Here is a 15,546-nt window from a genome sequence, read left to right on the forward strand (position 1 = left end):
AGGTGCTTGTGGGATGCTGAAAGCCGAGCATCATGTCATAAACGGAGACTTAGGGCAGAGGATTATAAAACATGTCGGTGGTGGTGGTGTGTTTACATGCTGGCTCTTTGCTGTATAAATTAGCATGGGACAGGAAGCACAGATCTCGGCATAACACCTCGCCCACCCACCGCCTGACTCCCTGACACTAGAGGCAGAGAGGCAGGCCTGCGCTCCACAGGGCCTGCCAGGCTTAACGCTTAGCGTTAATGCTAGTAGCCCTCTCCACTGCAGCAGTACTTGGAACCAGAAGCTCAGCAACTTGAAAGGCAACGCCACATCTCTTTGGGCGGGATTGTGTTTTTCTCTGTTTCAAAATTATAAAAAATTAAGGCGATCAAAGGAGATTAGGTACCCTCAGCGTAAGCATTTCAGCACTTTAGGAGAGATGAAAGTGGCAAGGATGTCTTTGTTAAAGTCCTTTCCGGGCACATGATTGACATGCAGAGAACGGCGTTGTGCATACGGTGTATGTGACATACTACCCAGTGACATCTGGAAATGTAAAAGGATGGTCTCACTTGATGCCAAAGGGAGGGGGATGATCACTAAAATATATATTTTTATATATTTAAATCAATCATTCGAGGCAACCCATTAGACTGTGCCTGTTTACGACAAGGGAACAACCGCAAATGACTCTTTCCACTGACTCTGCACTGTGTCACTCTTAGTTAGCCATGGGTGGTATGTTGAATAAGTCATCTAGCGTTTAAAGGCTTGAAATGTTTACTAACACTGTTGAATTGACCCACTCTATCACTGCAGAGGCTGGAGGCTTAGCTGGTGTCACTGAACCAAATACAGTGTAGTGTAAAGTAGTGTAGTCTAGTGTAGTGTAGTGCTTACAGTTTTTGGTCTGATGCATCCACATCATCTCTTACACTAAAAAAAGATTTTCAGCATCCGAGACGTCTGTGTCGAAAGCCACAGTTTAATAAATTGATTCAGACCTTGTGTCGGGGAATTGTTTAGTCTGTGAAGCCTGGATGTGCCCTAAAACCCATGAAAATTGTGAGCATAAAATTTTCACTCTGTTTTGTTTCATAGCAGAAAATCTTACGTAAACTTAATGCTATCATGACAAATTCACGGTTATGGCTTGGATTTAGATTTGTTTGACACTCTCTTCGCATTTAAAAAAAAAACCTGTATGTGTGAAAAGCACAGTGCTAGCGTGCTAGCGTGAGCCTATGAGGGTGTGTGTGGGTTGAATCAGATGGTAAGCTGAAGCTCTGTTGTGCTCTGCAGGTGAGCAGGTTACCTGTGGAGAGCTGTGGCCAGTACACCACCTGCAAGACCTGTCTGGGCTCTGGAGATCCCCACTGTGGATGGTGTGTTCTTCACAACAAGTAAGTGGATCACTTTACATTCATATCTTGTAAGGCTAAATTAATGTATTGGGGGGAAAAAAGAATGGTTGGTTGGTTTGTGTGATCAAGTTGCCTCAGTTGATGCCAACTTTAACAGAATTAATTGATTCCAGAACTGCTGCACAGATTTCCAAGGTGACATTTGATACCAATCAAAGTGAGAATAATGGAGGCTCTGTTAAACATCAGGGTGGCCAGATGCTGTTGGAATGTAAAAGTCTAGCAGCAATACAGCCAGTTTATTATGGACTTTTAATAGCACCACTAAGAGATCCGGGGTTCAGCCCAACTAGTGGGAAGCTGCCTGCTGTCACCCAGTCCACCTGGCCCGCTCTAGTCTGCTCCACACAGGAAGTGACAGGTGACAGCTGCTCCAGATGTGATCCTTCCTGTTGACCCCTGGGATGACCCCTGGGCAGCAGCTAGTAGGAGCTCAGGAAATTTCTAAATATTGCTGGCCCTCTGCCACTCCTCTCTCACTCCCTCACTTGTCATCATGCACATTTTTCCTCCAGTCCCACTGTAGATGAATTGACTGGGTACGTCATGACAGAGTGATGTGTTCAGTTACAGGGAGAAGGGTATTCCTGCGAAGGGAGAAGCATGTGTGGCTGCTGCATAGTGTACACTTTCATTTATTGAGTGTAATGGCCACAATATGGAGGGGGTTTCTCTGACATATGATTAACGGAAAAACAAAGTAACACTAATAAAGTAGAGCAGAAATCCCCTGAGTGGATTTCAATGAAAGGTCCAGAAATGTAAGCACGTCTTTCAAATAGCAAGCCATGGGAAAGTCCTGAAACTGTTTCATTATGTTACATTTCTCACACTAAGGCCTGGTTTTGTCACTGTGTTACATATCTAGATAATGTCCAGAGGTAGATGAACATCTTTTTTTCTGAGCCTAAGTCCTCAATGATATCCAATTTTTTTTTTTATTACAAATAAATGAATTCAGTCCTTTTATATTTCTCCCTGCCATCCATACTTTAATCAAGATAACAATCTTCGGACTGATGATGTAATAATTAGCATAGATTTTGCCAAACCAGTTTGAAAGTGACATTTGTTTGCATATTAATGCGATATCCCCATTTTTTTTTACATGACCTTGTGACAACCACTGCACAGCGCAATTAGTGTGAGATCAAGCAAAGTGATGAATAGATTGAATGGCTGAATTGTGCCTGATTCATACGTCCAACCTCTGTTCCTCTCAGGTGAAGCGTCATCCCTGTGTGACACAATCCGCTTCTATTCCCATCCACTCGTGTTCTGCTCCTTTAGGGGGCTTCAACGTGCTGTCTGTCAGGCTGGCTGTCTACTTGAACCCCTATGATGCTCAAACAGAGAAACAAAGGGATTTTGATTGGGTCAGATTGAGATGGGGTGACAGGCACATTCAGTCAGTGGGACAGCAGACACACTCAGGTCATATGCTCAGTGGAGTCTGAGTTGTGTCGTCTCACAGTGTTGGGGCCCATGAGAAACAGAAAGCAGGGCTTTGTTCCTCCTAGCAGGGTACAGGCCAGGCCAGGCAACCTCAGACTGCTCATTCATGTGCAGGAGGTAACTCAAATTACTGGGATGACTCGCTTCCATGGACCACAATGGGCATCTCCTATTCAACCCCAGTCAATGAGCCACGTTTTCAGCACACACTTTACTTGGTGCTCAACTTTAGATTGTCTTTAATTTTTAGAATTTCTGACCAGACTACTAAAACTCATTGTGGTTTCTTCGATATCTTTGATATTACTTTTTCTAGGCCAATCGATGCGGTCACAGGTCCTAAAATGAAACTAATAATATCCTGAACTTTCTAAAGCAGTTTTTTTTGTGGTCTTGAGGTTTTTTATTTTGAGTCCTTTGTGGGATATTGCTTTTTTGATCATGAGGTAGCTATTTCAGCTGTATATTTCAGTGTTTAACACAGATGTCTGCAATGGCCCCATTCAACCCTTGCTCTCATTTCACGGATAGAGAGCTTTATTTTGGTACGTCTGTGTGACATAACTCTCAAGACCTCATTTAAGGCACTTATCAATCTGAATGCACTGCCTCAAGCTTTTGAAGGTGGTATGATGAGTTTTCATATGAAAACTGTGGTGTGGGTTGTCATGTGCTCCTCTGATCTGTAATATCTACATTTATCTAGGCACTTATCGCTTGTCTTGCTACTGTTATGACACGTATTGGAGTGATGCTCCGAAAAACGATGCAGTGAAATTTTGGGGTTGTTAAATCTTAATTCTTAAAACGTGTTGCCAGAGCTCCCCTTCCCTTGGGAAGATGGGTTGCCATGGGAGATGGCTGTTCAAAAACACCCCCTGCCAAAAACACTCTTGTTTGGGAGACTAGCTTTGACCTGCTTCCCTTTCTTTTACTTGTTGTCTCTGCTTTGTCTGCTATTCCTCCAGGGCTCTTTAGCCTCGAGCCATCATGTTAGTCGAGCCAGGGTAGAGGAGAAAAAAAAATGCACCCTGGGAAATGGTCTGTGTCCATGGCAACAACAGGAAACTGGAAGATGGATTTGCAGTGTGATTCAAATCAGGCTTATTTAGTGATTTCTCTGCTACTCTATCTGTTGAGTGGGGCATTGGTTAGGATGTCTCATGTGGCATTTATCTTGTGGAAACTTCCCCTACTCAAGAGACTTCATTAATGTTCTATAAATGATGAAAGCACACCGTGAAATGACAGCACGCCATCATATGTCAGTATCTGTTCAGTTATTAATGTAAAGTGCTCACTGAATGGTGAAGGTACCTCTGCGTTAGTTTAAATAAGACTGGGATTGTCAGCGTATTATTATAATTAAAGGATCATTGAGAGCAACTACTATTACATGAAAATATCATGTGCTTTTCCTTTTAATGTAATATGGAACATCTGCAATGTTTACTGTTTGAAGACAGCCTTTCTTTTATCCAACATTTTGCAGAGCAGCAAATGCACATTCTGAAAATGTTGTCCGATGTCTTTGAGAGAAGGTGTTTCAGATTAACATGGTTCAAGGTTATAGTAAAAAGGACAGTGAAGAAAGCCTGTGATAAGTGACTGCCCTTTCAATAGTTTCGCCCCCTCGGCAGACATGATTGTCTCTTGTGTTGTCTTTCTCTCTAATCAAAGTCAAATAGATAATTAACCCAGACCCTTAGTGGCCGTTACGGCCCCCACCCTCCCCATATCAATTAATGTGCTCAATTGATCCTGTCTCTGTGTCCCAATGCTTCCCAGTTAACCCCAACACTGCCATTTTAGTTATGTAATGACATTATTAGTAGATTATTTAAATGTGTTATGAAATCTCCTCCGTCCAATTAATAATTTGAACAAGTTGAAACTTTGCCTTTTCGTGTCAAAATGAACACAGAGGTCATAATTGCCAGGTCGCAATTGTAAATGAGAACTTGTTCTCAACTTGCCTACTTGGTTAAATAAAGGTGAAACAAAAAATTTAAATAATGTGGTTTGAATGTGGCCTTGGATTTATTTAATAGAATTCACATAACCTGAAGTGGTGAATTGGGCATGTAGGGAGGGAGCCTATCTGCCAAAATAAATGACTAAATCAGTTACTCCACTCTCCTGGGCTTATTCCTTAGAAAAAGCCTGTTCTCAAGTTTAAATGAAGCCATGTGCTCAACGCGTGGCTTTCTCTTAGGGTTAATGTGAGCCCCCAATCTCCCGTTTCTCACCCATGTCCCTCTAGTGCCTTTAGTGCCTCGCTACATTCTCCTCTGACAGTTTCTATCCCCATTTAACTTGATCATATATTACAGAGGACTCCTCACCTGCTAATTGAAGATGTGTTGAGTCCATTTTGTCCCCACAAAGAATAGTCACTAATGCAGGTCCCTGATCCCCTGGATTTCTCATGGCGTCATTGCAGGGCTGTTAGAGAGAGAGAGAAAGAAAGAAAGCAGCTGAAGGGACCTCCACCCCAGGGGGACAACGTTTCCCCATAAATCACATATCTGCCATTCCACTAGGAAGAGGGCTGCACTGTAATTGAATTAAATCTCATTCCTGGAAACTGAATGAGAAGAAATGACAAAGCAACAGAAGAATCGCAGTGATATGAATTGTTTGTTGTTGGCTGGCGAGGAGACGCACCACAGTTCCACTTACTTTACAGAGAGCAGTCATGTCTAGGCCCTGCATTTTTTATTAAGCCTACCTCCATTCTTTCCCCAGACATATGGCTTTAATTAGAAGTAAACAAATCATTTATGGTGTGTTGCGTCTCGGGTAAAAAAAAAACAGCCCTGGAACTGTAGCGGCTTCTTAATTCTCTAAGAAGATGTTCTTCTAAAGGAAAATAAAAGACATTTCCTTCCGGAGACACGCTTATCAATGCGCTTAAGTTGAATGCTAACCTTCAAATCAAGTTTGTGCTTCACTGCTTCTGCTTTCTCGCATTGACGAGCCTGTGAAATATTAGTAGGCATGTGACACATTTCAAGTTTATTTTATTGGCAGAACAAAACAGTTTATATTTTCATTCATTTTGATTTTGATGTTTATTTTTTTCCTTATATTTACTTTTCATCACGTTACAATATTTTATTGAATGGTTTCTGGACATGGTGTTAATGGAGATTGTAGTGAGATAATGCTGTGTGTTGTCATGCTCTGCTCTGTCTGTCCCCATGTGAAATAATCCCTAATCGTCTGCAGTAAAATCCAGTGACATATTGGACATGGTAAAAAGGACAGGGCTGGTTGGTGCATAAGCAGGCGTTTTTATTGGGGATAATCCTCAGCCACTTTCAGTGCAGCTGTCAAGCTTAAACATGTGAAACTTTTAACTGCACTTACAGTAACGCCACGTCTAACAAATGTGCTGCTGTTATAAATGTTTTAATATCCGGCTGCTCCTTAGAATCTGTAAGGAGAAAAATAGGACATTCACTTCCACAGCAGATAATAACAGGCTTAAAACAAAACTGCAACAAGAGAGAGAACTGCTGCTATGTGTCGCATTAACCTGATCATATTTCTGTCACAAAAAACATTTGCTTGAATTGTCATTGTTCTGGCTTCAATAGGAATTTATGAAAGAATTGGTTCCAATCATAAAGACCAGGTAAATTAGCAGTATAAAAGTTTCTGCTATGCAACATTAACCTGACAATGGGGAAATTGGTGACAAAAACATATTTGAAGTTTGTTGCGAAGTGATGCTTGGCTCAGAATATTTCAAAATGTGTAATTTTGGGGTATTTCCATGTATTTTCCTAAATGTGTGTTCATGATTAGAGTAGATTAGATGTCTACTTAGTCACATGCACTGGGTTGAAGATGTAGTTGCAGTACACAGTGAAATACTTAAGCTCCGAGCTCCAACAGTGCAGGTGTGAAGAAAAAGTAGAAACCTGCCATGTTTTGTAGGAGCTCGAAGCGAGGCACCATCCATTGGTGCCATGTTAGCCCTACCTTAGTTCATACACTGGAATCATTTCTATGCTGCTCATACCTGACCTGCCCACTTAAACCACCTCAGTCATTTGTTACACCTAAATCTTATTCCAGAGGTTACACGTTTGTGCCAGACTCCCGGTGCTCTGTTGGACAATGGAGTGGATGGATTTTTACCCAGTAATATGGCTGCAGGCTGTGTACTGCATTGAGCTGAGTGTCATTTTAGGAGTAGTACAGCATGTAATGTTGTGATCATTATTGACCCCTAACCTCATTGGGTTTTCTCCCAGGTGTTCCAGACAGGAGGCCTGTGAGAAGTGGGCCGAGCCGCAGCATTTTAACACAGAGCTGGACCAGTGTGTGGACATTAGTGTCACACCTAACAACATATCTGTGACCTCTACTTCCACCCAGGTAATTACAGGCTGTAAAAAAATATAAAAAATAAAAAATGTTCTCACCAGAGAAAAGCACGACGCTAGCTAATCTCAACATGACCAATATGGAGTTGGCTCATTAAGCTGTCGTTAAAGATTTCTGGTGTTAGTCTAACCTTCACTGAGATGCAAGGATACGCGCAGGGACGACTCCACCTGTCACCTGATATGCTTCTCTCCCGTCTCTCTCCCCCCTCCTCCCTCCAGCTGAGTGTGAAAGTGGTAAACGTGCCCAGCCTGTCAGCCGGGGTGACGTGTGTGTTTGAGGAGTTGACAGAGAGCCCAGGGGAGGTGCTGGCCAAGGGGCAGATCCTCTGTATGTCCCCCTCCCTCAGAGATGTCCCCTCCCTCGCACAGGGATACGGTAAAGCTTCTATCAGATACCACTATAAATCTATATTAATAATAATAATAATATAAACCATTTAGCAGATGCTTTTATCCAATGCGACTTACATTTTACATATGGGTGGTCACGGGAATCAAACCCACTATGCGGGCATTACAAGCGCCATGCTCTATCAACTGAGATACAGAGGACCACGTTCAAAGGTTGTCCGTGGAATAATAATGTTGTTATTTTCTGATGATCATATTTATCACTATAGCCATACTTTTTGTGTATGATATTATCTATACGTTTTCATACACTTCAGTTGGTTGTATCATATTTGCTTTTTGTTCAGACTGCTGTAATGTGTCTGACGTACACAGTGTTTTGGTTTTTCTGAGCCTTGTGGACATGGGCCTTAATGTGTTTTTCGAAAACAACTGAATGCTCTTGCTAGATCTACTGATGGGAACCTGAAAAGTGCAGTAGCTCGTGTTTTGTTCCATTAGCGGCAATTATTTAAAGTCCACTAGAAATGCTTTGCCAATTATCTTGAAGTCAGGCCTACAGGTATAATTGGACTAGTTGAGATGCGGCCTTTACTTCAAATGAAATAGTACATCTGTTCATGGGGTTCCTGTTTAGGACCATAAGTGCACTTCTCTTGGTAATGGAAATGTTAGATAAAAGGCAGGAGCAATTAGACATTTTTATACAAATCTACATGATTTAATTTGCTTAGAAGAAGATTATTTTCCTGGGGTATGGGATCTCAGACGGACGGATAATTGTTTCCGAGCTTCTAGCCTGTTTGGCTCACTGTGGGTCTCTTGTCATTTCAGGTGACAAGCGAGTGGTCAAGTTCTTCCTGAAGTCCAAGGAGACAGGGCACAAGTTCATCACCACTGACTTCATCTTCTACAACTGCAGCGTGCTCCAGTCGTAAGTATCTATCTATTGCGATCTCTCATCTCGCTCTCTGAGGAGAGGAAATACAGAGGAGCGTTCAGTGAAGTAACATATTGATTGGGTCAGTCCGTCACTTGAAGTTACTTGATGATTTCTATGGGACTGTGTAGCCACGTCAGGCTGAGAAACTGCCTTGACAAGTCACAGGTTTCCTGTTTTTTTTCATTCATTTATCTCCTCGTCAAGTTGTTTTTATGATGGTATAAAAATACTGTAGGTCAGTGGTCACCGACTGGTCGATCGCATTTCTAGTCGATTACCAAACATTTCTGTAGAAAAGCCGACGATAAAAGGCTTGCGTTCTTTTTTTGTATTATTCGTGTTGCGCTGTTGGCTGTAGGTACACTTGATTCAGAAGCCCTGCATACCGGGTTGGCAAAGTTTATAACCATTTCATTTGTCTGAAAATACAAATTCTGCCTACCTGGTGGACCAGGAGACCTGTGGCTAAATCGAGTGTGCCTACTGCGCTGGCCGATTGGATAGCTCAAATCACCATGCCTAGAAGTTTGATACTAGCCTACCTGAGATTTCATAACTTTTAAAACAATGACCAGAGAGACTGTCAAAGAATACAGAAAAGAGCTGCTGTTTTTATGAGTGAGCTCAGGTTCAATTTTTCATTTAGCACTGTCACTGTTTTAATTCAACACTATTACAAAACATAAAACACCTACTGCTGTTTGCACTGCAGCTGCAATTAATGAGTAGCCCTGCATTTGTATTATTATTAGCAGCTCGTTATGTCTATTTTAATATCAAGGAATATTTCAGTTTCTCTGGTCATAGGAACAACATGAATTTGTGCTTGAGGCAGATGCGGATGCGATGCGACTCGAGTTTCACCATCAAGTGGACAACGGTGTCCCCTCTCTCTGATCAGTCTCACCAGAAGGAAAGGAAGGAGAGAGCATGGACAGTGAGAGGTGGACCCTCTGCTGCTCTCTCCCTCAATCCGCTGAGACTAATGCCATGTTCAAAACAACTGGGAACTCGTAACTCCGTCATCTCCGACTTCAGTGTGTTCAAGACTTTTGGAAACTAGGGAAAAAATTAGATTAGACTGGGAAAAATAGCTTTGAATGGTCATCCAACTCGAAATCTTTGGCGTCTTTCTAGAGCCCCGACTTTCCGACCTGAACGTCACTGACGTCGTGATTTTATCTAGTTTTTTTCCAGTTGCCTTGAAAGCACCATCACAATCAAATACAGGTGCCATCAGTCCAGTAAAATAAAAAAGCAAATGATTTCAATTTATACTCAGCTGTGCCTCACAGGTGCTACACCAACTGTTCTATTTTGTCATCAAAGCTCAAGTTTTGAAATATAATGTGGTCTGAGAAGAACAATATTGACATCTAGCCAATATGCTGTGATAATGTCTTAGGCCTGCCTACTGCACAAACCTCATTCCAACATAACTGTTTTTATTAGGTTAATGTTTAAAAAATCCAAGTCATGTTTTAAAACAAATCTGAGTGGTAGATCTCGGCTTTGCTTTTTGACTGCGAAAGTGATCTTTACTCAGAAAAGGTTGGTGACCACTGCTGTAGATGGTATAAAGTTATGTTTATTGTCATTATTTTCAACAAGGACTTTCAGAAACTCGTCATGTTGGAAAGCAAAAATACAAGGAAGGACACATAAATACAATGACAAAACCAATGAGAACTGGCAATCATGCCATACACAGTGTGATGTCCCACTGCTACGTCCATACTCCTTGTCGCTGTTATCCATCATACGACCACAGGACACATGACCAGATAACGTCCTGGACAGGCTGGCCAGATGCTGCTGGCTAATATGATTTCATATGGTCCTGGTCTGGAACAGCAGCAGCAGCCTCACGCAGGGCAGGGCCAGGCTTCCAGACCACATCTGTGCTGAGGCAGAACAATGGGACTGTGCCTCTCTCCTAGGATCAGTCGGAGCCCCTCGCTCAGAGCCTCTCGCTGGCTGCAGCTTCTGTGAAGTGCTGAGCTCCATGCCTGAGGTCTCGTCTTTCTTCTGCTTCGTTTGTGGAGCTGCACTGTTTTACTGCCATATGTGCGCATTTGCATTTCAGCTGCACAAGACTCTCGGTTAGCACTGGGTCGATGGTGTGGGTGTCAGTGTTCTTTTTTGACATGGAGGAGTGTATGACACTCAGTATCATACTGAATATTGTGTATATTGCCATTGTTTTTGAATTTACATGATGCCTCACAGTTTAAGATGAACACGTTAATGTAGAAAAAGTGGTTATCTGGCAAACTCAGTCTTCATCACATCCAAACATGCTTACTATAATTTGTTTGCGGCTTACCTGAGAAACATCACCCGGCTCTGTCCTGTTCTCTCCAAACTTGATCTGAAAAAGCTGGTCAACTGCCTCATCACCTCCCGACTTGATTACTGCAATGGCTTCCTTGGTGCTCTCCCTTCAAAAGGCATCCACAGGCTGCAGCTTGTGCAGAACAGAAATGCCAGGGTCCTCACAAGAACCCACATCACACCCCCATTCTAGCCTATCTGCACTGGCTACCCATCCAATTCCTGTTATTCCTCAAAAAATGGCTCTGGTCCCCAATACCTCAGTGAACTTCTCAGCCCTTAACAGTTCTCACGTTCACTCCGGTCAAATGGTCAAAGACTCCTTGCAGTCCCAAAGACACGCCTAAAAACAATGGGTGACCGAGCATTCTGCTCTCTCGGACCTCCCTCCCACCCTCCGCATGCCCCAGACCCTCCGCATCCCTCCCACCCTCCGCATGCCCCAGACCCTCCGCATCCCTCACACCCTCCGCATGCCCCAGACCCTCCGCATCCCTTCCACCCTCCGCATGCCCCAGACCCTCCGCATCCCTCCCACCCTCCGCATGCCCCAGACCCTCCGCATCCCTCCCACCCTCCGCATGCCCCAGACCCTCCGCATCCCTCCCACCCTCCGCATGCCCCAGACCCTCCGCATCCCTCCCACCCTCCGCATGCCCCAGACCCTCCGCATCCCTCCCACCCTCCGCATGCCCCAGACCACCACTGCCTTTAAGTTTGAGATTAAGAAACACTTTTTCAAACTGGCTTTCACTTAATGTGATCTCTGTTGGGGTGTCTGTCGTTGGTCTTGTACGTTAGTGTCGAGTTCTATTGTTTTGACCTTGTTGCCTCCTTTACTGTGTCTTGTATAGTACTAGACCGCTAGCTATCTGTTAATTTCTCGCTTAATGTTTTTATTTGTAGAGCCCTTTTAATTTTAATTTTAATGGTTGCTCTCAATGTAAAGAGCTTGGTTATTTACGTCTGTAAATTGAAAAGCGCTCTACTTATTATTATTATTATTAAATGAATGCGTTTTTTTGTCAGAGAATAAAATAGCCTTGTCGGCTGGCAGAATACATACACAACGATCAATTCTCTAGTGTAAGGAAGCAGGGTAACATAATCCATGCAGGGCTCGGCAGTTGCCATGGCAACCTCGGCAGAGGCCTACCTTGCCAGAGTAGTCTGCCTGAAGCCAAGCCAGATTTCCTGTTTTCACAAAAACCCTGTGGGAACATTTAGCCCTTGAATTGTTTCCCCCTCTGGTGTTGCTGGTGGACAGCACTCACTCACTCACCCCAGCCCTGCCACGTTGGCTCTCATTTTCTTCTCCCGCAATTTTGTAAGAGCTCCTTCCCTTCTTGCATCCTCAGGGATAATGACCACCTGTAAAAGGGAAGTTAGCTAGCTCTGAAGCTCTGACTGATTATATACTTTCACCGTATCTCCCCTTGCCATTTTAGGCATTTAAGCACAAAAGCTTCTTATTGTAAGACTGGAAGGTAAGAAATGATTACATCTCTGGGATACCTTTTAAGGCTCTCTCTCGTCTCCCCTGCAACACCTTTCAGTTCTCCCCTTCCTATCTCCATTATTTACCTGTCAGTCATATTTTCCACAGGCATTCCAATAATAATAATAATAACAACTTTATTTGTATAGCGCTTTTCAATACAGGTAACAAAGTGCTTCACATCATAAAATGATCAAATAAAATAAAAGTGCTAACAAAGAAACATAGACAGAAGGAAGAGGAAAGAAACAAGATAGCTCATTAAAATCTTACAGTGAAATCAAGTATTTTTATGTTACTGTAGTATGTCATCAGCAGGGATTTAAAAGAGGCACTGCATCTGCAAGCCTGATCTCCACTGCCAGACCATTCCAAGGTCTAGGGGCCCTAATGGCAAATGCCCAGTCTGCTTCAGTTTTCAAACTAGACTTTGGAATGGGCTGCCAGAGGATCTCAAGCTGCGTCCTGGCTCATATGGAGATAAAAGATCAGAGATATACAGTACCTGTCAAAAGTTTGGACACAACTACTCATTCAAGGTTATTTTTTAAATATATTTTTTGCTATTTTCTACATTGTAGAATAATAGTGAAGACATCAAAACTTTAAAATAAAAAAATTGTTAAACAAATGCAAATATATTTTATATTTGAGATTCTTCAATGTAGCCACCCTTTGCCTTGATGACAGTTTTGCACACTCTTGGCATTCTCTCAATCATCTTCATTCTCTCAACTATTATTCTGACATGTCGCATTCTTAAAATAAAGTGGTGATCCTAACTGACATAAGACAGGGAATTTTTACTAGGATTAAATGTCAGGAATTGTGAAAAAACTGAGTTTAAATGTATTTAGCTAAGGTGTATGTAAACTTCTGACTTCAACTGTACTATAGTCCTAGTTATAGGTACATATCTACCTCAATTACCTCGTACCCCTGGACCTCGACTTGGTACTGGTACATTGTGCATATAGCCAAGTTATCGTTACTCATTGTGTATTTATTATTACTTGAATTATTAAGTGTTATTACTTTTCTATGATTTATCTATTTTCTTTCTCTCTGCATTGTTGGGAAGGGCCCATAAGTAAGCATTTCACTTTTAGTCTATACCTGTTGTTTACGAAGCATGTGATTAATAAAATTTGATTTGACCAGTTTCCAGAAACACCACTCCGATTGGCTACTGAATCCACTTCCAAGCAGTGATGTTAGGAAGGAAACTCACTTCATCAGTGTGTCAAGTTTTGGCCGTGCTGTGTTTCTCAGGCTTCACTGAAATTAGACCAAAGTGAATTGATGGAGTTTATACCCCTGACGCAGCATATTGCATATTTCAGTCAAGACATGCTGATCTGCACACAGTATTTACAACAGATCCCCTCCCTCTGCAGTGGAAGGCAGCACTGCACCAGCCTACAGCCAGTGGCACTCGTTGTTCTCATATTAAAGCAGGCATTTTCATTCCCTTTACAAGAGTCAGGGCTGCTGAGGTATACTATATGTGTAGAGCAGGCATTGTAAATCTCTACGAATACACGGACTCAAATGCTATATTAACATGGTCGACAAGTAGCCAGTCCACCGTATTGAAAATGTGTTTGTATTATTTCCAGGTGTATATAAAATGTGGCTTGCCTGCAGAATGCTTTCCGATATCCCCCACACCGACAGGGAGGCAGCAGTCAGCCTGGAGATTATACAGTGCAGTGTAGCTAAGGAGTCAGTGTGAGCAGACTGCTGAGTACCCTCCAAAGGGGATTTGAACCGTGCCTCCAGAGGAAGGCTATGATTAGTATGGGACAAAGTGGATGTTCCTCTCCTCATGCAGACCTTTTTGTGCTCAGAATGCAATAGGCTGTACTGCGGAGGAGGGGCGGAGGGGAACGCAGAAAGGCTCAGAGTAAGAGTGGAACGAGCATGGAAGGAAACCACTTGAGTTTTTATTCTGTCCTCCTACAATGCGTTGAGAGTCTGACGTTTACCTGTGTTGCCTATCGTTGATGGTGGGACTGTCAGTGGTCCACGGGTATTTCATAGTCCTTGGAATCATCATTTTGATTGCAGATGAAATAGCTTTTCAGGCTGTAATTAATTTCTAGCTTCTAATTGAAAGGCAGCTAGAATATGATGCTAGCCTAGCCCATTGGCTCTGCAGGCTTACCAGAGAGGTTGATGACATATTGACCAAGAGATCTGTAGGCAGCCCTTCTCATCCACACAGACAGTAGATCTCTTTAGTCGAAGTCAGGCTGTTAAATCTGAGAGTTCACCCTCTCCCCCTTCTCTCCCCAGGTGCACCTCCTGTGTGAGCAGCCCCTTCCCCTGCAACTGGTGTAAATACCGCCACATCTGCACCAACAACCTGGCAGAGTGCTCCTTCCAGGAGGGACGCGTCAGCAGCGTGGAGGTAAGAGACTATACTGCCCAAACAGACACTAATGAATGGCATCTTACAGCAGACTGAACACAGGATGAGGCCCCCGGGGTGACAGGAAGGCTGTCCATGGAGCTGCCTGTCTGCTTTTATTATTCATATGACCTCAGCGCTGTGGCCCTTTTACAGTCCGTGGAGAATCCAACCTGGTCATGGTCCTGTGAACCTAGGTCTAGCTGACCCCATAGTTTAACACACTGGTCCCAATGTTGTGTGTGTGATCCACACAATCGAAGCATTCACTACGACCGGGACACATTGTCGGCACCGTTTGGGAACTAACTTATTGGAGTGGTCTTAAAGTCCCATTCAGTCGTAAACTTGGAATTCTTTGTCATATTGAACCATAGAAGTTTTGTTCGCCCATCTTTTCAAAGCAAATGTATTTTCCTTCGTTTACATGCAGGCACTTTAAGGTGGGTTGTAGTATTCCCCTCCCCAAAAAATTGCAGGAAAGAAGAGCATGAGCTGACTAGCGAACTGACCAGAAAGGTCACTAGCTTCTCGGTTAACAATAAACTAATGTGCTATGATGTGGTTTCACAATACTTTTTTTTTTTTTTGTATGTCATAATATCTGGTACAATGTGTATTTATTTGATGTTAAATATAAAAACCCACATCGTCTATATGCCTCTGCTCCTTCCCCAATGCCCCTGAGAGTGTCAAACCATCAAACTAGGCCAAATGATGGTTTACTGTGACAGAGAGTG

General features: G+C 42.9%; 1 protein-coding gene across 1 annotated transcript in view; it reads left to right on the forward strand.

Annotated features, from left to right (window-relative positions):
• The window catches only part of LOC109907012 (plexin A3), a 125,147-nt gene that overhangs the window by 61,103 nt on the left and 48,498 nt on the right, over positions 1 to 15,546 (forward strand). The window contains exons 5-9 of the mRNA XM_020504815.2: positions 1,291 to 1,391; positions 7,133 to 7,256; positions 7,487 to 7,643; positions 8,453 to 8,552; positions 14,692 to 14,806. Of these exons, the coding sequence (XP_020360404.2) occupies positions 1,291 to 1,391; positions 7,133 to 7,256; positions 7,487 to 7,643; positions 8,453 to 8,552; positions 14,692 to 14,806 (597 nt within the window). The remainder of the gene's footprint in view (positions 1 to 1,290; positions 1,392 to 7,132; positions 7,257 to 7,486; positions 7,644 to 8,452; positions 8,553 to 14,691; positions 14,807 to 15,546) is intronic.

The sequence above is a fragment of the Oncorhynchus kisutch genome, linkage group LG17, assembly GCF_002021735.2.
Source record: "Oncorhynchus kisutch isolate 150728-3 linkage group LG17, Okis_V2, whole genome shotgun sequence".
Lineage (NCBI taxonomy): Eukaryota > Metazoa > Chordata > Actinopteri > Salmoniformes > Salmonidae > Oncorhynchus > Oncorhynchus kisutch.